General features: G+C 33.7%; 1 protein-coding gene across 1 annotated transcript in view; it reads right to left on the bottom strand.

Annotated features, from left to right (window-relative positions):
- The window catches only part of LOC140436701 (cytochrome P450 4C1-like), a 56,920-nt gene extending 36,039 nt beyond the window's left edge, over nt 1-20,881 (bottom strand). The window contains exons 1-2 of the mRNA XM_072525742.1: nt 20,744-20,881; nt 13,170-13,418 (exon numbers count right to left, since the gene is read on the bottom strand). Of these exons, the coding sequence (XP_072381843.1) occupies nt 13,170-13,418; nt 20,744-20,783 (289 nt within the window). The 5' untranslated portion in view covers nt 20,784-20,881. The remainder of the gene's footprint in view (nt 1-13,169; nt 13,419-20,743) is intronic.
- Nucleotides 20,882-21,391: the final 510 nt, after the last annotated feature.

Below are 21,391 nucleotides of genomic sequence, written 5' to 3'. Positions count from 1 at the left end.
GTTTTTTGAGTGACTGTATTATTAAACTTTGACTGAGTTTCAGTGTAATTAAGTTTCTCTAAAACATCACATCTTTTTTCTAGAAATTCAAAAAATTGATTGAGTGTTGGAATATTCTTAGAACCTACTTCATATTCAAAAGCCTTGTGAGAAGCAAAATCTATTTTTTCTAAAAATATTTCTATTAAAAGGAGGTCCCAATGTTCAATTGGAACTTCGAGATTACTAAGAGCTTGAAGCGTTTGCTTCGTGTGTACAAGAAAATCTCTTAGTACCTGAGGAGTGCATTTAACTAGAGATTGAGACTTTAACAGCTTTTTTATAAGAGTACTAATCACTCGTGATTTGTCATCATATCTTTCTTTTAGGGTTTTTATAGCGATAGCAAAATTTGCATCTACTACTTCGATACTGCTAATTAAGTTTAAAGGTTCTCCTTTGAGGAAGGATTTTAAATATATAAACTTTTGTACATTATTTAAACTTGAATTGTTTGTGATCAGAGTTTCAAATAGTTGAAAGAATTCGTTGAATTCTGAGAAATTTCCGGTAAAGGTTTTCATGCTAATTTCAGGCAGCCTCGCACTGGAAACAGCATTATTATTTGAGCTAGGTACTTTATTTTCTGTTAAATTTAATTCTATTATTTTTCTTTGCAAACCTTTGAGTGTGTTGAAGTATTTTTCTTCAACATTTGCTCGATCAGCTGATTGTTGGTCACTGTCATCAGTCTGTTCGATTTCTAATTGAATTTGTTCATATTGTGTGAAAAAATTAAAAAGTTTTTCTTTCCTATTTTCAAAATCAAGTATTTCGTTTTCTGTGTCTTTAATGGCTATAAACCATTCTGAGATACGTGTAATTGATGCTTTAAGTGATTTGCGCTTTTTCTTTAAAGCTTCCATTTTTTATTTAAAGTGAATTTATTTGCAAATATATGCTGAGTGAGAAATAAGAGTAAATGATTTTGTTTAGTGTAAATGTCTTTTTTAACTAAGACGCGACTTTAATTTTAATAGAGTATTTTTACTAGAGTGATAAACAAATATTTTTCTTGAGAGCGGGCTGTGAGACAATCTGTATAATAAATAATTGTCAGCTATCTTTAGCGATATTGAGAAGAAAGATCTGTTGTCAAATCAAAGCCACTAGTTAATGTAAATATTAATAAACAAATAAAGTCGAGACAAATATCTACCAATATAAATTATGTGCAAATGTGCATGCAGTGATTATAGAAAATATAGAAAGAGTTTTAACCTCACCAAATGTTTTTCAAGTATCCAATTTAATTACCGCTGTCGCTTACCAGCACATAACGCACTTTTCACAAAACACACGTGTCTAATCTTGAACGAAGGACAACTTGTGCAATCTTTCTTCTAGGGACGAGAAACCATTATTCTTTCTTCCTGTTGCTTTGCGGCGTGTGTAATCCTTTTCTTTTTTCAGTCCTGTTTCATCAAATAATCTGTGCTCGATAGGACCACGAATGAGTGGGAGCCTTGTAACTGGCTCCCTATATGAGAGGGTTGGAAATCTTTTGATTCCAAGCCTTACTTCAAAGGACTTGTGAATGGATGTATCTCCATAGGTTTGGTTCTTCAGTGACCGTTGAAGGATAAGGATTGTTAATGTGAGCAATATAGCTCCAGAGAAATAAAAACACCTTTAGGTTTATCGACTTATAATTAACTTATTTTTAGAGTAGAGAGATTCAAAACGACGTAGCTGACAGTACAATATCAAATAATTCTTTCTTTATCACACGTAAAAGAGAAAACCGTATTTATGAGAAAAATGCCCGCGTTTCGGCGTAGAGAAATATTTATATATGAATTGAGAGTGAATTTAAAATGCGACGCCTCAAGGGCGATCTGTGAGAACGAACTGATAAGATAATACTTGGTGCGTAAAAGTGTAGATTACCCCTCTTGTATTTAGGTGTGAAAACTATTTAAGAGGCTGTGGCGCCATTAAGTCGGAGCAAACTTCATAAAGTGACTATTTTACTTATTCTACACTAAGAAAAGTGTAAAGAACTATATTTTTATTTTATATTTTAAAATGATATGTTCATTTCTGGAACAAGAGGGTGAATTTGATTCACATCTAGAGGCAAAATGCCTAACGATGTGTATATATTGTAAAAGTCCTGAGCATAACTCAGTTAATAAAAGGTGTCCTGAATATACCAGACAAACAGAAATTAAAAAATTAATGGCATATAAATGAATGGCATCAAATTACGATAGTATTGAACCACTTTTAAAAGTGAATGGTTGGTGTGCTGCTGCCAAACGTCAAATTGATGTACCCCAACCAAAACTTTTCTCACCATACAATGCTTCAATGGGCGGTGTTGATCTTTGACTAATCGGTTAATAACTACCTAGTCAGTATACAAGGTAAAAAATGGTGGTGGCCCATTTTTACCTACATGTTCAACTCAGCTCTTGTTACAAAATAGACAAACAACTTCGATGTCGCTTATGCCATTAAAGAGTACGTTGGATTTGTATAAAGTGTGAAGTTACTCTGTGTATTGAACGTGATTTTTTTGTACAATCTCAAACTAGTTAGATTAAATTACAGGATATACCCAAGTATGTACCTATATTGTAAGAAAATAAAATATTTTTATTTTTACACAATATTTTATATTTTTGACTCCCGATCAGCCCATTGTACTCGTGTAAGTACACCTACTTTTTGCTAAAAAATTAATTTTTTTATGTCAAATAACAATAAATTCAACTATTTAACCCAGATCCAAAAAGGACATTTAAAAAAATCTTGTATTATCCAAAATAAAATGTCGTGGGATCAAATAGGTTAAATTAACCGCATGATGATAATATCTACCACGATACTCCTTGATTATTGTCATAAGTTCGGCTTTGACTATATCCGCTGTAAATAAAATACATATTTAGCCAGATCTGCATGATGGATTTTCTATCAGTCATCATTGGAATGGGTTGTGGCTGAGCCAAACAAGGCGGCTGTGATAAGATGCATTATCCAATACTTTGACAGAGTTATTATCTGCATGCTGGAAAATGTTCTCGAACCACTTCTCGAATCATATGGAGTTCATGTCTCCATGATAGTCCCCAGTTTTTTTCGATATAAAAACAAGAACACCATTTTGCAGAAAACTAGTATCGCTAAAAAAGAAATACGAAGAGCCAAGGAGACATGGATGCAAGAAAATGTAAACTAATTGAGGAGCTCCAAGAGAAACACGATCATATAAATATCCACCGAAGGATTCGTGAAGCCACTGGTCAATACAAGAGGAGAAACACACACCTCCTTATAAATAAAGACGGTAATCTGGCGACGACAGTGAATGAGAAGTTGGTTACCTGGAAAATATATATCGAAGAACTTTTCTGGGACGACCGAGGCAACCTTCCGGAAATAAATTGCATGACAGGGCCGTCAATTCTAGAAAGCGAGGTAAAGGATGCTTTAAAACAGTCTAAGAATGGTAAGGCTACAGGTCCAGACGAAATACCCGTTGAACTTATTAAGGTGATGAGTGAAGTGAGCACGAAGGAGTTAACTGAACTGTTCAACGCCATATATGATTCAGGTAATATCCCAGAGGAATGGCTATTGTCAACATTTGTAACGCTACCAAAAAAACGATCTGCGAAAAAGTGCGAAGATTTCCGAACTATCAGTCTTATGAGTCATGCACTTAAAATTTTTCTTAAAATCATACATGCCAGAATTTACAAGAAATGCGAAGAAAATGTCGGTGAAATGCAATTCGGATTCCGCAATTCCATGGGTACACGTGAAGCACTTTTCACCTTACAAGTCCTACTTCAGAGATGCCGCGATGTCAGTTGTGTTTATTGACTACGCCAAGGCATTTGACCGTTGTCAGCACCAGAAGATGGTCACCGCACTACAAAGAGTAGGATTGGACGAGAAGGATATTCGGGTCATCATGATGGCAGGTAGCGAAGAGATCCTGAGAGTCGACAGATTTACTTACCTCGGAACTACCCTCAACTCACAATTGGACTACTCTCAAGAGATTAGATCCAGAATTGAAATGGCACGGTCTACATTTATTAAGTTGAGATCCTTGCTGTGCTGCAGTGATCTCAGTTTTTGGAACCAAGATGCGGATAGTGAGGTGCTTCGTTATTCCAGTGTTACTATATGAAGTTGAAGCCTGGATGCTGACGCAAGCCACTAAAAAACGAATCGAAGCCTTCGAGATGTGGATATACAGAAGCATACTAAAAATATCTTATGTGGACCATGTCACCAACGTTGAGGTCCTACAGCGCATGACAAAAGAAAAAGAAGTGCTTGATTTAATTAAACAACGTAAGCTTGAGTACCTCGGCCACGTGATGCGAAACAAAGAAAAATATCGAATTCTTCAACTCGTTATGCAGGGTAAAGTATTTGGCAGAAGAGGACCGGGACGCCGTCGTATCTCGTGGTTAAAAAATCTCCGACAATGGTTTTGGATGACCTCAGCGGAGCTGTTTCGCAGAGCAGTCAACAAAACCATGATAGCCTTGATGATCGCCAACATCCGGACCGGATAAGGCACTGAAGAAGAAGAAGTATCGCTGCCAATATGAGGGACAGTAAGACGCTAGCCCTTCTAGAGCCAATGATGTCACAATTTTATTAAACCTAAATAAACAAAGACTTGTTGTACATTTGTTACTGTTGCATCTTGCCAAACTTTGGCGACTGTATGTCCGGTATTAACTAAAGTCTCGTCGAGGAAATAATTTTCTTTGTTTTGCCATGATATAATTCATTAATAAGTTACGTCGCCATGATATAATTTTCTCCTTATCTGTTAACATGGAATTCTGGCATCGTTTTGTACATCGAAGATTAATATCTTGGAATGCTTTTTATAATAATTTACGTAAATTTGAAAGTTAGAGCCCTCTTTCAAAGAAAAATAAACATGTACAGTTCTGCGGATGATTTTTTTAGGCTTCATCTAACTTAACAGGTTTTCGTCAGCGCTGATTTGCAGCTGAAGGTTTAAAACCATTTGTTAGTTTTTTCTTACGCACAATACGTTCAACTGTTGCCAATGATACTCCTGTTAAAAAGAACAACGACTAACAGCTTCTGTTGCAGGTAGTGTTTTTTAGTCGATTATATATTTTCCAGATAATTTGTTTTTCTTTTGCGAGATGGGTCTATGATGTTTATGTCGTGAACTTATACCAGCGATTATGTTTTTATTCTATTAAAAACTGATGGATTATACGGGAAATCGTGTTACTTTAACCTAATATTTTGTCTTAAATCAAAATAAAACTATAGAACTATTTAACAGAAAACGGTCGAAAACTATTAAGATAAAGCAATCAAATACAAATTTAACAGCCGATACTATAACAACAACAATCGGTGCCGGATCCAGAAATTTTGTCGGGAGGGGTCATGGGTCTTGAGGGTGATTTTGATATAGGATTTAGATTCTTGCACTTTTCAGTGACTGATCCTTACACTTTTTAGTGACTGATCCCCATTTTTGTCAGGGGGGAGGTCATGGGTCTTGAGGGTTTCCAAAAAAGTTTCCGAGGTTACAAAACATTTTAAAAGTAGTTGAAACTTAGCTACTGAAATATTTAAATTAGATGACAATCATGGTTATATTTGGTAAAATAATGACACCTTGTAGATGTTATAGGCTTTCATCTACAGTGAACATACTTTTTCCCTGCTCGAAAAGTTGACTACTTTGTCCACCGGGTAATACAAGCCAAGTGAGATGGCTTGTATTATCCGGTGGGCTAATGTTAATTTCTTTTATAACTTTAAAGATTTTTCAACTAAACTTAATTTATACAAGGACGTTAATACCATTAATGAAAAATTAATCTACGAGATAACTTTCGACAAGTAAATAATTTTGGATTGTATTTGAATAAAAAACAAACTTGGATCCTATCCCTCCATTTTTACAAGTCTATTTACACAAAAAGTACTGGAAAGGTGGTATCTAAGGAAGTTTTCCAAAGTGTACTACCCAACTGTTGTGATTTTACGTTTGAAAAACTGTCTAAGAGAGCAAATAACAGATGTCAACACCAAATACAAATGGTTTTACAACGAGGTTCTAGAACAAAATCCAAAACAAAAAAAGCAAACAGCTAATTAGCGTATTGCTGGGTTTACTTTATTGAGTTAAAACAAAAGAAATATTAAATTTTCTTTATTTTATGCGTTTATATTGCCTCTATAATAAAATAAATTTGAGTTAAAAGCTACTTGACATCTTTATCCACGACGAAACATGTAAGTACGATATCTAGTTTAAAGTTAGTGGATAAAGCTGTTATGTCCTTCTTCTTCTTCTTCTTCGTATGCCATCTCCTCTAAGAAGGTTGGCAACCATCATAGCAATTCGCACTTTCGATACCGCTGCTCTAAAGAGGTCAGCAGAAGTGCAGTTAAACCAAGCTCTCAAATTGTTTAACCAGGAGATACGTCTTCATCCGCGACTACTTCTACCCTGTATTCTTCCTTGTATTATTAATTGCAGCAAGTTATAACTCTCGCCCCTCATGACATGTCCCATATATTGCAGTTTCCTGACTTTAATTTTATTTAAAATCTCTTTACCTTTTCCCATTCTTCTCAACACCTCGACATTCGTGACTCTATCCACCCAACCTATTCTTAATATCCTTCTATAGGCCCATAACTCGAAGACTTCTAATCTGTCCGAAACATCTTTCTTTAATGTCCAAGCCTCCAACCCATAAGATAATACTGAGAATACGTAGCATCTCAGAAGTCTTATCTTTAAAGAAATTGAAATGTCCCTGCTGTAGAGTACTTTTTTTAGTCTGTTGAAAGAATTTTTTGCCTGTCCTTTTCTGTACTCATTAGTTTCGTTAATTATTGTACCCAGATGTTTATATTTTTCAACTTTTTTAATTTGTTTTCCATGTATTGTTATGTTTTCTTGACGCTTTTGGGCTTTTGTAATTACCATAAATTGTGTCTTTTTTGTGTTTAGGGACAGTCCGTTTTCTTCACTGACTTCGACCACTCTGTCAACTATTTGTTGTATATCCTTAAGACATTTCGCTAACAAAATAGTGTCGTCGGCAAACCGTATATTATTGCATGGTCGGCCATTTACTTTTATTCCCATAGTTAGTTCTTCTAGTGCTTCCTGGATTATTTCCTCTGAATACAAATTCAACAAAGTAAGAGACAGGACACAGCCCTGCCTGACGCCCCTCTCAATCTGTATTTCATTTGAAAAGACGTTGTTCTCTTTTACCACAGCGATCTGATTATAATAGATAGCGCTAATGATCCTGATGTCTCTCATATCTAAGTTTTTTTTTTCAAGTAATTCGATAAGACGGTTATGTCTGACCTTATCGAAGGCTTTGTTGTAATCCACCTTGTAATCCACTAAACGATTAATATCCATGCACCTTTGCACAAGTACATTCACAGCGAACAGGGCTTCCCTCCCTGTTATGTTCACAAAAGTATATTTTCACAAAATCTTGCTATTTTTTTCAATATTATAATTAATAAAAGACAATAACCAAAACTATTTATTCTTTAAGAACCCCGATTCTAATTGAGATTTCGACTCAAAACATGTCGAAATTAATATGGCGACGTCGAAATGCGACTTTGCGAACCTTGTGGATTTCAGCTGAACTAACCAAACGACGTCACTAATTTTTGACTTATCGAAATTAATTTCAACTTCAAGAGAGTGGTTGAAACTTCATTTCGAGTCGAAATTAATCTGACATGACTGACTGGACTGGGAGAAGTGAACTTAGGTTCAGTTTAGGTAGGCGGTGTTTTGATCCTTGCAAGGAAAACTGAGGCAAAAAGTATTAATATGGCTGTGTTTTACGCACATTTGCTAGTTTTGGAGGAATTAGAGAGGATAGATATCCGACGCTCATAACGGAGGATAAGAAGAATGTTACGGGATACTCAAAATTCTTTTTCACTAAGTGATGCTCAATTTAGGCAGCAATTCCGGCTTAATAAACAAGCTGCAAATTATTTAATAAGGGTATTAGAACCATATTTGGAAGAAGGTGTTTATGCCTCTAGGATACCCAAAATGTTTAGGGTTAGTATTACTAAGCTGCAGTAAATTTAAAAATATATTAGAATATAACCACTAAGTCAAATCTTAGTGGTTATAACTTAAGAATCTCCCACATCGCCTTTTTTTTTCTTGCCATCTTTTCTTTTAATTCAAAATATAATTGAGAATGGCCAATATTTATGATTTAACAACTCAAACAAGAAAAAAACAGACGTTCACGTAACGACCGTAACGTAAACAAAACAAACATTCAACATTCAACAAGCGTAGTGCAGCCAATAAACAACAGGGCCAACCCAAATTTTCAGCAGTGTCAAAATGATAAAGTAAATATTCCCAGTTTTAACTACAATCGAAATGAATGAGAATCGCTAGAGATTGCGACTGTCATGGCGTAGTCGCTTTTAAATTTCGACATCGAAATGAAATAGAATCAGGGCCAAGGTCGCACTCATCGAAATAAAAAATATAATAAAAAAAGTTCCAATACAAAACGCGTTTTGTTAGTTTACTCTAAACTCTGAAAATGCGAGATGACACCTTTATCCACTCATGTCTATAAATAGCATGCAAATTTTGTTAGTTTAAAATGAAAAATTACGATTTAAAGTGTAGTAATAGGCCACATGGAAAAGAAGAAGAGGCGTGGCACGATGAAGTTAGATAGAGATAGAGGTTAGCATAAAAAGATGTAACATGTGTATTCTTAATCTTATACCTTTATTAAATATAATATTTAATAAATACAGAGTATTATTATTACATGGCGCAGTCAGTACAAGAGCCAAAAGTACAGTTATCCAGAATGGAAGGAAAAGTGCCAGAATCCATGAAATTCGAGGGGAACCTTCATGAAAATTTTAGACGGTTTTACCAAAATTTTGAAATGTATCTTATTGCAACTGAGAAAGATGACAAAGCCGATAGAGTAAAAATTGCTTTGTTTTTAAATATGATTGGACCAGAAGGAGTTGATATATATAACATTCTCAAAATACCAGAACCGAATAAATTTGATAGTGTCATATCAGAATTTAAGAAATATTGTGCTCCCAGAAGAAATAAAACATATGAACGTTTTGTATTTAATAAAAGAATTCAAGCTGCAGATGAACCTTTTGATAGTTATCTTAGTGATCTAAAAAAGTTGATACAAAGTTGTGAATATGATGAACAGGAAGACAGCATATTGACAGATAGGTTAGTTTTAGGAACAAATAGTCCATCAGTTCAAGAAAAATTATTAAATGCTCAAAAGTTAACGCTTGAAACAGCAATAGAGATATGCAGAAACTCTGAAATAACAAAAAAGCAGTTAGAATCTGTAAGAAACAATGAAAGTTTGGAAGTAAGTGCAGTAAAAAATAGACAAGACAGTGGAAATACACAAAGTGAGTTAAAATTTTTGTGTCGAAAATGCAAACGTAAACATGTAGCTGCCCAGTGCCCAGCGTTTGGAAAAAATTGCTTTAAATGTGGTGCAGCAAATCACTTTAGTAATGCGTGTTTTGCTGAAATGTCCAATCAGCAAAGATATAAAAGGCAAAATGTTAAAAAAGTTAAAGAAATTAGAAGACATGACGAGAACATTGATGGCTCTTCGACAGATGATGACATGCATGTGCATACCGTGAAAGGAGTTGGGGCAATCAATAGTAGAAGTCGTAATCAGTGGATCGAGGTAGTCAACATAAACAACCAAGAGATTGAGTTCAAGATGGACACTGGATCGGAAGTAAATATATTACCCAGTGATATTTTAAAAGTCTCAGTATTCAGAAACAGTAAGTACAAAATTGAAAAGTGTAATACTGTATTAGAAGCTTATGGAGGTACACGTTTGAAAACTTTAGGGAAAATTACTTTAAATTGTAAGAGGCTGGATAGGAATTATAATTTAGAATTTGTAGTTGTAGATTTAAAAGTCCAGCCAATTTTGGGTTTAAAAACATGTTATTCTTTTGACTTAATTAAAGAAACACAGAGTGTAAATGTTGATGAGGAACTTACTAATAAGGAACAATTATTACTAGAATATAAAGATGTATTTGAGGGAATGGGCACATTCACAGGTTTTTGTAAAATACAATTAAAAAATGATAGTGTTCCAGTAGCTAGACCAGCTAGAAGAGTACCATTTACTATAAAAAATAAGCTAAAAGAGAAATTAGTTAAATTAGAAAGTAGAAATATTATAGCCAAAGTAACAGAAGCATGTGAATGGGTTAATAATATAGTTATAGTTGAGAAGCCAGATGGTTCACTGCGTCTGTGTCTAGACCCTCAAGAGCTTAATAAATGTATTGTTAGGGAATATTTTGAAATTCCTAGTTTAGAGGAAATAAGTTCAAAACTTTCAGGAAAAAATATTTTTCAGTATTAGATTTCAAAGATGGCTTTTATCAAGTTAAATTAGATGAAAAATCTAGTTCCTTAACAACATTTGCAACTCCATTTGGGTGTTACAAATTTCTCAGATTACCATTCGGTCTAAATCTGGCCCCAGAATATTTTCAGAAATTAAATTGTAAAAATTTTGGTGACATTGAAAATGTTATTATATATTTTGATGATCTATTAATTGCATCTGATTCCATGGAGGAGCATGACAAGACACTTAAAAAAGTGTTTAATAGAGCTAGGGAAATGGGTGTAAAGTTTAAGAAATCAAAATTTCAGTTTAGGCAAATGACAGTGAAATACATGGGACACATTTTTAGTGAAGATGGTATGAAAATAGATAATGATAGAATAAGGGCTATAAATGACCTAAAAAACCCATCAAACAAGAAAGAGCTTCAAAAACTACTGGGTGTGGTAAATTATGTACGAAAATTTGTCCCGAAATTGGGTGAGATTGCAAACCCACTGTATCAATTACTGAAAAAGAATGTTATTTTTCAGTGGCTTGGAGTTCACAGTAAAGCACTGGAAGTGATAAAACAGGAACTTGCTAAAAATATATCTCTAAAGAATTTTGATTCTAGTAAAGATATTGTAATTCAAACAGATGCGTCTCAGTTTGGTTTGGGATGTTGTCTAATGCAAGGTGGAAGACCTGTTGCTTATGCTTCTAGAGGTTTAACAGGTACTGAGGAAAATTATGCTGTTATAGAGAAAGAGTTATTAGCCGTAGTGTTTGCATGTCAAAAATTCCACAATTATATTTATGGTCGCTCTGTAAAATTCATAACAGATCACAAACCTAATGTAAGTATCATGAGTAAGCAAATAAGTCAAATTAGTTCTCCTAGGTTGCAGAGGCTAAAACTGAAGCTACTGAAATATAATATACAAATTCAGTATGTACCTGGTAAATATTTACATATTGCTGATTATTTGTCTAGAAATGTTAGTGATGAAAGTGCAGAGAATGATGCTAATATGAATGAAATGGTGCATTCACTAGAAAAGCATTTAAGAATGAGTGATACTAGAAAGATTCAGTTTAAAGCAGAAACAGTAAAAGATAATGTACTGAGTAAAGTCATTGAGTGTTGTCTGAGAGGGTGGAAGAATACAAAGTATGAAGGAGAGATGAAAGTTTTTCACCAGTTAAGAAATGAGTTGTTTGTTAATGATAATCTTTTATTTTTCAATGATAGAATTGTTGTACCTAAAGTTTTGCGAAAAGAGATGCTTCAAATTGTACATGAAGGTCATTTTGGTATAAATCGTTCAAGAGATCGAGCAAAAGATGTCTTATTTTGGCCAGGGATGAGTGTGGATATTGCGAATGAGATACAGAGTTGCAAAATTTGTGAAAAGTATAGGTATGCAAATAGTAGAGAGCCATTAATATCTCATGATGTCCCGGAATTGCCATTTCAAAAATTGGGTGCTGATATTATGGAACATGGTGGCAAAGCTTATTTGGTTGTTGCTGATTATTTAACGAAGTGGCTAGAAATAATCCCTATAAGAGGTAAACAATCGTCTGATGTTATAAATGCACTCAAGCAGATATTTGCAACACATGGTATACCAGATGTAATTATAGCTGATAATATGCCTTTTGGATCGTATGAATGCAAAAAGTTTGCAGATAAATTTGAGTTTAAATTTCAAACTAGTAGCCCCCATTACCCTCGATCGAAAGGTTTAGCTGAGAGGTTTGTACAGATATCTAAAAATATTATTAGAAAATCAGATGACATGTGGGTTGCTCTTATGAACTATCGTAATACTCCTGTTACTGATCTCAAGACGTCACCAGCTCAACTTTTATTTGGCAGAAAACTAAAAACTAAATTACCAGTTGTTGAAAAGCAAAATGATAATATCAAAGAAGTTAGCTCAAAATTAGAAGAAAGAAATAATACTTATAAGGAATATTATGATAGACAGACAAGAAATAGGCCCGAATATAAGCAAGGTGAAAATGTGGTATACAAAGATAATAATCAATGGAGTCCGGCTGTTATTGTCAATAAACATGAGTCTCCAAGGTCTTATTTAATTGATACTGGTAAAAATGTCTTACGTAGAAACAGCTATCACCTGCGTAAGTCAAAAATTGATCATGATATTAGGCAGACTCAGAATTTAAGTGATGACAATGATAATACACCTAGTTGTAGTAAAGCTCAGAGTTCTAGCAGTTCAGAGTGTGATACTGACATGAGCTTGAGACCATCACGTACTATCATACAGCCTGCCAAGTATTCTGATTATATTTTATATTAGTACAGTTTACTCTGATTGTATTTTGTATTAGCATAGTTTTTTAGTTTTTTTTGTATGATTAAAGTTTGTTAAAAAAGTTAAAAAAAAAAAAAAAAAAAAAAATTAAAAGGGGGAGATGTAACGTGTGTATTCTTAATCTTATACCTTTATTAAATATAATATTTAATAAATACAGAGTATTATTATTACATAAAGTAATATTAATGAAATTTAATAATTCGATTAATTTTGTTTCCAACGTAACAAGAACACAAGTTTTCTAAACTTATTTTGAAAATAGCTCATCCACATGTAGACTCAAACGCTATCCTTTTAAACATTGTTGTTTATTCTCATTATGTACTAAGTATAAGATTATTACTACAAATTTTTTACTTACCACTTACATCTTGTGTTAAAAATTTGTAAGCTATACCAATAAATGGAAGACCAAAAGGACCTGGAGTTTTGTAAGAATACCAGTATAAACGCCTATTATTCCATACATATTTTAAATACCACATTAAAATAACAAATCCACATAATATAAGTAAGTACGTACGGACAATATCTTGTAAGCTTTTTTTAACCAATTGGATTGAAATTTTTTGTACATTCCCCAAAGTTTCATTTAATATGATGGGAGAATCTAAAAAAGTAAATGAAAATTTAATAATATTTGAATGTTTGTTTTGCTCTACCATATCTTATGCTAGGGAAAACTACTGAAATTAGTATTTTTGTTCGAAATAAGCCACAATTTAAGTTTAAGTTTATTTTGACGTTTTGATTTCTATTTCGGAAATCGTTCTCAAAATACTAAACATTAATAAATTAACCAAATTTTGTTTGTTGTTACTTCGATACCTCCATCTAACAAGGTTGTAACTCATTTTTAGCGATTTACAGAGAGTACTAACTGTAGGGCACCTGAGTGTAAGCATACATAATGTAGATATACTTTGGAGTAAGTTTTATGGATCTAGTATATTTAAAGCTACCATGGAGTTAAAACGATTTAAAAATTTGCTAAGATTTGTTCGATTTGACGATAAAGACACAAGGTCTGAACGACGAAGGAACGACAAATTAGCGGCAATACGCGATGTGTAAAATCAAGTCAACCAAAACTTTCAGAAACTATTTACCAGGAAAGAACATAACGGTAGATGAGCAACTTGTTCCGTATCGAGGTAGTTGTCCTTTCAAGCAGTATATGTCTTCAAAGTCAGATAAGTATGGCATGAAAATATGGTTGGCCTGTAACTCGGAAGCCTATCGCCCTTTAGGTGGAATACCATATACAGGAATAAACGAAAATACAGTAGCCAAAGGTCTTGCATCCTAAGTTGTAAAGCAACTTCTATCTATCTAGGTATATAAGGATTTTTACATCTGTCGCCACCTTCCTTCTTCCAGCCAACAGTCCTTTCTGTTCTGCCATTCTCCATCTCTAAGGTCTCGTCTTTCCATGGCCTCGTCTACTTCATCCCTCCACCTTCGGGGTCTACCTCTTTTCCTCCTTCCTATTGGGCTCCAATCCGAAATATTTGCTATCCACCTTGTATGATCTGTTCTTCTCACATGTCCATACCAAATTAAACGTTTTTCTTCGATGTAACTGAGTATGTCTTGTTCTACTGCCATTCTTAGTTTTATATACTCATTTTTGATGCGATCCATTTTTGTCACTCTGCAGCTTCTTCTCATGAACTCCATTTTAGTTGCTGTGACTTTGGACATGTTTCGTTTATTTATTACCCAATTGTCTACTCCATAGGTCATTATACTACGTACCAAGGTGTTATAAATTCTCTTCTCTGTATTTTGGTAATCTGTCTATCCCACAGTACCCCGTTCATTTGTTTAATACATGTTCTTGTATGTGCTAATCTGCTGGTTATCTCTTGCTCGGTGGTTCCATTTTTTGAGAGTATGAATCCTAAATATTTGAATTTGTCAGTGTCGTTAATTTCCCTATTATTGTCCACTTCCAAGTTTCTCACTGGTTCTTGCTCTGTTGTTAAATATTCGGTCTTTTCTAGATTTATTTCCAATCCATTTTTTGTGTATTCCTTTTCTAATTTTCGGAGCATATAGCACAGATCTTCTTTATCTTGAGCCATTGGTAATCTGTAAAGCTTAATGTGTACAAGAAGTTGTTCCGGATTGGTATTCCCATCCCTTCACATTTCCGTTTCCATGGTTTTAATATTTTTTCGAGGAATATCTTGAACAGTGTCGGGGATGTAGAGCATCCCTGAAATAAGCCTTTTGTGGTCTTAAATTCGTTGAAGTATTTATTGCCGGCTTTAACTCTTACCTTTGGCTAATTGGCTCTGCCAAAGCCATTTTTCAGAAAAAAAAAACTCTTACCTTGTTGTTGTTGTAAAGGTTTTTACGGCTTCTATTAACCTCTGAGTTATTCCGATTTCCTTCATCGTGTTCCATAGTTGTTTTCTGGGTACCGTATCATATGCCTTTTTGAAATCTATGAATGCCATGTGTACTGATTTCTTTTTTGCCAGTTTTTTTTTTAATTAATTGTTGGAGTGTATATATGTGGTCTATGCAAGATCTTCCTGTCGTGAACCCCGCCTGATCTTCCCCTATTTTATTTGAGATATATTTTTCCAGTTTTTCTTTCAGTATTTTTCCATATAACCTAAAGTAAGTAAAGCAACATGTTGAGCCTTATTATAATTCCAAGAGGAATGTGATTTGCGATACCTATTTCAATGATCTTGTTCTTGCACATGAATTACTGGAAAATTCACTAACTCTTGTGGGAACAGTGAAAAAAAATTAAAGATTTGGTCCTCGAGAATTTTTACCAAACAAGAACCGTTTAGAGAAATCTTCAATTTTCGGATTTACTCCAAAAGCATCTCTTGTTTCTTACGTTCCGAAAAAACAAAGAAGTCCTGTCTACCATGAATCACAATGCTTACTGTGCAGATGATGTTGACACAAAAACAGATATGACACTCTATTATAATAGTACAAAATGTGGTGTCTATACGCAAGACGAAATGGTTCATAAATATATCTGCAAAATACGAACTAACCGTTTCCCTTTTGCATTTTTAATGAATATTTTAGACTTGGCTGGGGTCTTCTTCTTCTTGATGTGCCTATTCGTTACGAATGTTGGCGATCATCATGGCAATCTTTATCTTATCTGCAGCAGCGCGAAAAAGCTGCACAGATGTTGTATTGATTGATGTTGTATTGAAGGAGAGCATATCTGGATTCATTTCGCATAATATGTCCGAAGAACTATAATTTTCCAGATATGATGGTGCTCAGTACCTCTCGGTTCTTATTCATTCTTCGGAGGACCTCCTCATTTGTGACTCGTTCAGTCCACGAAATCTTAAGCGTTATCCGATATAGCTACATCTCAAATGCTTCCAGTTTTCTGCACATATCTTCGTTCAAGGTCCACGATTCAACACCATAAAAAAGGACAGAGAAGACGTAGCATCGCAGCATTCTTACTTTTGTATCAACAGAGAGGTTGTGACTCTTGAAGAAGGCCCCCATCCGATTTAAGGTGGATCTAGATTTTCCGATGTGTGCTCTAATCTCTTGGTTGTTGGTCCATTCTTCATTTATTATGGTGGCGAGGTAGTTGTAGTGCGTCACTCTTTCTACAGGCGATTGGTTGACGTAGAGTTGACCTTCTGTTATTCTTTTTTTGCTAATTATCATAATCTTTGTCTTCTTAACGTTTATATTGAGGCCATATTGTTGACTGTAATACGTGATTTTGTTCATAAGAACTTGTAGGTCTTCTAAGTTGTCCGCAAATACTATGGTGTCATCTACATATCTGATGTTGTTTAGCCAGTAACCATTTAGTAGAATACCTTTTTCAGTGTCGTGCAAAGCTTTGATAAATATTCTTTCAGAGTACAGATTGAAGATTAGAGGAGACAAATTACAGCCTTGCCTTGTAGCGTTTAAATTTTTTTTTTAACTACGAAATATTTATATGTTAAAAATTTCTAAAGACGCCCCTGTCGGTGGAATATTTTCGTTTTTCTGTTTGCAAATGAATTTTAAAACGATCGATATTTTACGGCGTTTTAAGTTCAACGTTCCTAGAAAAAATATTGCGAGTCAGGTATACAATTTTTCTAATACGTGATTAAACTGGGAATATTTCAAGGTTGTTACGGACGATTGTCGAGGGTATTTTGTTTGTTTAGGTTCGTAAGCACAACTGGTTCCGGAGACGTGAAGGGAAATTTATTTTGGTTGAATTTGTAAAATCTAACGCAACGAGTCAAGAGTTTTGAGAGTAGAAAGATGTTTGGGTAATTTTGAATCGCGAGTCGATTCAATTTTTTTGTGTTATGTCTTAAGACCGGTTAAGATGATAATACTCTTTGCATAATGGCAGTTTAGAACAGAGTAATCATCGTAAGATTTGTGCAGTACACCGGAAATGAAGAAACTTTTAAAAATTATTATATAGGATGTCCCCGTCGTCAGCTTGCTTCCCCCACCGAACCTAATTCTACATCTTTTAGTTGTTCGTCCCTGAGTATGGAAATGGTTGCTTTGTCCCTGTTGGAGAATATGTCCAGATATATGTTTCATAGATGTTTAACAAGTTTTTTTTAAAGTTAAGTGCGAAACAGTGAAATCAAGGTAACATTTAACATATTAATTTTAAAGTAAAGACAGACATTTTTTTGCTAAAAGTAATAATTGCTTTCATTAAAATTTAAAAGGATTTGAAATAATTAATAAATTGTAAATTTTATGGTTTAACTCAGCTGTCATTTTAATTTTTTTATTTAATGTTACCATATGACAGCTAACTTTATTATTTTCGATATTTATGTGTTTTGTTTGTTTAAAAAAAAAAGGTTAATCTCTGTGCGGTAACAGTTGTAAGTTTTTGTAGTATCTCCAACCCCTGGGGTTTGTAAACAGGCAACACATGTAAGTTTTTTTTGTAATTTTGTATTTTGCAACTTTTAATAATTCTTGTGCAATCTGTATGTTTTAATAACTGTTTGTATGAGACAAAAATAAACGTTTTGATTTGTTGCTCTGATCCATTTTTTTATTTATTTTAAAAAATCTCCTAACCTTTTTTTGTGTGTTTACTTTTTAGGAAGGAAGAGCCCTTTTCTTCTTTCCTCCAGCAAGTTTAGGATCCTTCAAAGCGGCGCCCTTATTCTAAATTGCTAGAAGCCTTTCCTTGTTGTTTTATTTGCCCAGTTGCCCATTAGATTTGAGTAAGTACCCCTTTATTTCATTCATTGTGTAGATACCCCAATCCGACCCATTTATTTCAACTTATCCACGACCCCAGCTCTTCAACAACCCCCTGTGTACCGTTCTCATATGTTGCGATTATTTTGCTTGCCCTATCTTCCCCCCATTAGTTTCTGTTTCTACCCCCAAAATATTACCCTAAGGTAGGCAAAATATATTCGTGACAGCCTCACTCCACGCATGATTTTTTACATAGTCAGTGTGTTCACCTTCAACTCTGAGATTTGCTGTCTGATTCCAGTAGAGACTTCTAATTATTTTCAGATCTTTGTTGTTAATTGGCTGGAGTAGCCTCATTTATTACTTGGACAAATATATATCCAAAATGGAACGAAAACAAAAATGAGAAGCGAATATTATTTCTCACAACGACAGCAGAACAACTAGTGTTGCCTCAAATTTTGAGAATTAAATCAAGGGGACTACAATGGGAAACAACACAGTGTATTGAAAAATATTTACAGGAAGTTGAACCACACAATAAAAAGCAAAAACTAGAAAAACCTCCAGTTTTAACAGTTTTAACATAGTCACATATGTCAAACAAAAAAGGACAGGTAACAAAAACGAATTTGTGAAATATGCAGTAGAAATGTGTGTAACGATCACTGTATAATTAAAAAAGTTTGTAAGTATTGCAATACAGAAAAATAAATGACTAATCTATGGTTTTTTTTTTATTTTTATTGTTTGTTTTTAACCTAATACTTAATAATAATTTAATTTGTCATATCAATTTGCTATTTTAGTTGGAAATAAGCTAATCTTGTGGCTTAGCCCCAACTAAAATAGTAAATTAATATGGCAAAGTATTAATTTGTAAAAGTAAAATAATAATATTCTTCTGACTTATGCGTTTTATTCATTTTGTAAAGATTGTTTTTGTCGGTACTTTATACATAAGCTGCTTATTACGATAATCTTTTTTCAGAAGGGTTTTCACACAATAATAAAAGGCAACAATATCGTAATATTTTTCTAGGGTATGCGTAAACATCAACCCCTTTTTTCAAACAAAAAAGATTTACAAAAGTTTTTATTTATTTATTATTTAAGTCTTTATTTGGCTTCAAATGTTTATTACTTGTGAATAAATATTTTTTTTACAAAAGTTTTCTTGCATTTCATTATTTTGTACAATTCCTTCAGGTAGATCGCACCCTCGAGGCCTCGAGGTAAACCGCATACGATGGTAGCACGTTTTTTTTTAATCTAGGCAATTTAAATTGAACTTTAATAAAAAATCAAAAAAGAGTATTAGAAATATATGGGTAAATATGAATAGTACGTTCACGAACAGTGGTGGGCCCAACGGACCCAAGTTGCCCGGTTACGTAAGTAAAATGTGTTGCCCGGATTAAAGAGTTAAATCCATAATTGATCTTTGATTTCTACTACGTTCCTTCCATGTGTATCTATGTATATTCTTATGCTGAAATTTTGTGTTGGTTAAGGCCAACTCGTATTATCGACATTTTCGATTTTAATTAACCGACTTTCATTGTTGTTTGTAATTTCGTCTTCTCCGAATCGTCCCACTATATTCTTATCACTTTTTTTATGATTTTTGCCGCTGTTCACCTGTAGTATTTAAAGTCAAATAACGATGTTAAATTATTTATGTATTGCTTGATAAGAGAAAATTACGTAAACTCTTTTGCATATTTTGTTTATTATAGATTTTTATCATTAAATTTGGCCAAAGCAGTTGTTAGATAACTATATCAACAAGTGTAATTAGGAAATCTTTAGTTCCCTGGTCTAATACGTCCCGTCTCTAATGATTACCAATTGTAATCAGTAAACTAATTTTCGAAAACAAATTTAAATTTTTGCTTTAATCTGTGCCTTCTAAGAATTGCAAGGCAAAACAGACGTTGATAAAGATGTCATTAGAGACATGGGGAATCTAAAAATTGCATTTCACAACATATCTCCTCAACTAGGCAAAAATCCTTGGCGAAAATGGTTTCCAGTACTCGTACAGAGTATATCGGAATAAAAGGAAAAAGACAGTTAAGATTTGATTTCACGTATAGATTTGATTTCACCTATACGTGAAATCGAATCTTAACTGTCTTTTTCCTTTTATTCCGATATACCCTGTACGAGTACTAGAAACCAATTCGCTAAGGAGTTTTGCTTAGTTGAGGAAATATGTTGTTGATTGCAATTTTTAGATTCCCCATGTCTCTAATAACATCTTTATCAACGTCTGTTTTGCCTTGCAATTCTTAGAAGACACATATTAAAGCAAAAATCTGAATTTGGTTTCGAGAATTAGTTTACGGATTTTAATATCATATGTCGGTCGCTATTTGCGTCCATACAAAGCCATGTTAGAGTTGCTTCCTAAGACAGAAGAGATTTATTTTCACGTTCAGAGCGACTATAAATAGCCGTTCTGAAGAGCCCTTTTAGGGCGAAATACGTATAAGCGGGTACACAGATGCTCTATACGTGAAATCAAATCCGAACTGTCTTTTTCCTTTTATTACCAATTGTGTTCTAATGGAGTAGTCACCTTCAAACGCCATAATTTTCTTCTTTTTGTCTTTATCATTGGCCAAACGTACTGCTTTTACGTGTGTATGGTAATTGACTTGTATACATGTCCATATTGTTGTATTCAACTTTCTTAGGTTGCAATATATAAAAATAATTATTAGTGTAACTCACCTGGTGTAATATTACTAACAAATTTTTCAAAACCAGCCATCTTGTGTCTAACGTAGATCAAATCTGTTTGACTAAAAAGCTAAAAGTAAATGGTATATAATAATTTATGCAGTTTTTACTAGTGTCATGTCATTAAATTTAAAACAATCAAAAAATACCATTAAACAATATTCACGTGTAAGTACTTTAAGAGTATCAATTAAATGAATCAATTAAAGTAATTACAAGGATATACATTTTAATAACCCTTATTACTCATGCATCTTTATTAGTGTGGTACATTGTTTCAAATATATTTTGTTATAATACAATGTATTATTAATTCAATATAATACTCACTATTTTGACTACTTCAGCTTTAGATGTACGCAAAATATATCTCTCTCTCACTCTGTTGTCGTTTTCCCAATGGAAACGTTTGTCCGATGAGCTGTCCAAGCTATGCGCAGCATTATTTTCCAACATTGCATCTCAAAGGCATCAATTTTATTGGCGTTTTTTTGTGCGAAGGTTTTAAATTTTTGCCCCGTATGGAAATTAAGAATGTAAGTGTCTTCCCCAACCCAATCTTAATTTTTTGAGAGATAGATCTGTCTTTCCAAATTTAATTTCAGTTAGGCGACTCATTGCATTTTTTTGCCATACAAA

The sequence above is a fragment of the Diabrotica undecimpunctata genome, chromosome 3 (genome assembly GCF_040954645.1).
Source record: "Diabrotica undecimpunctata isolate CICGRU chromosome 3, icDiaUnde3, whole genome shotgun sequence".
NCBI lineage: Eukaryota > Metazoa > Arthropoda > Insecta > Coleoptera > Chrysomelidae > Diabrotica > Diabrotica undecimpunctata.
This window is presented reverse-complemented; position numbering and strand designations above follow the sequence as displayed.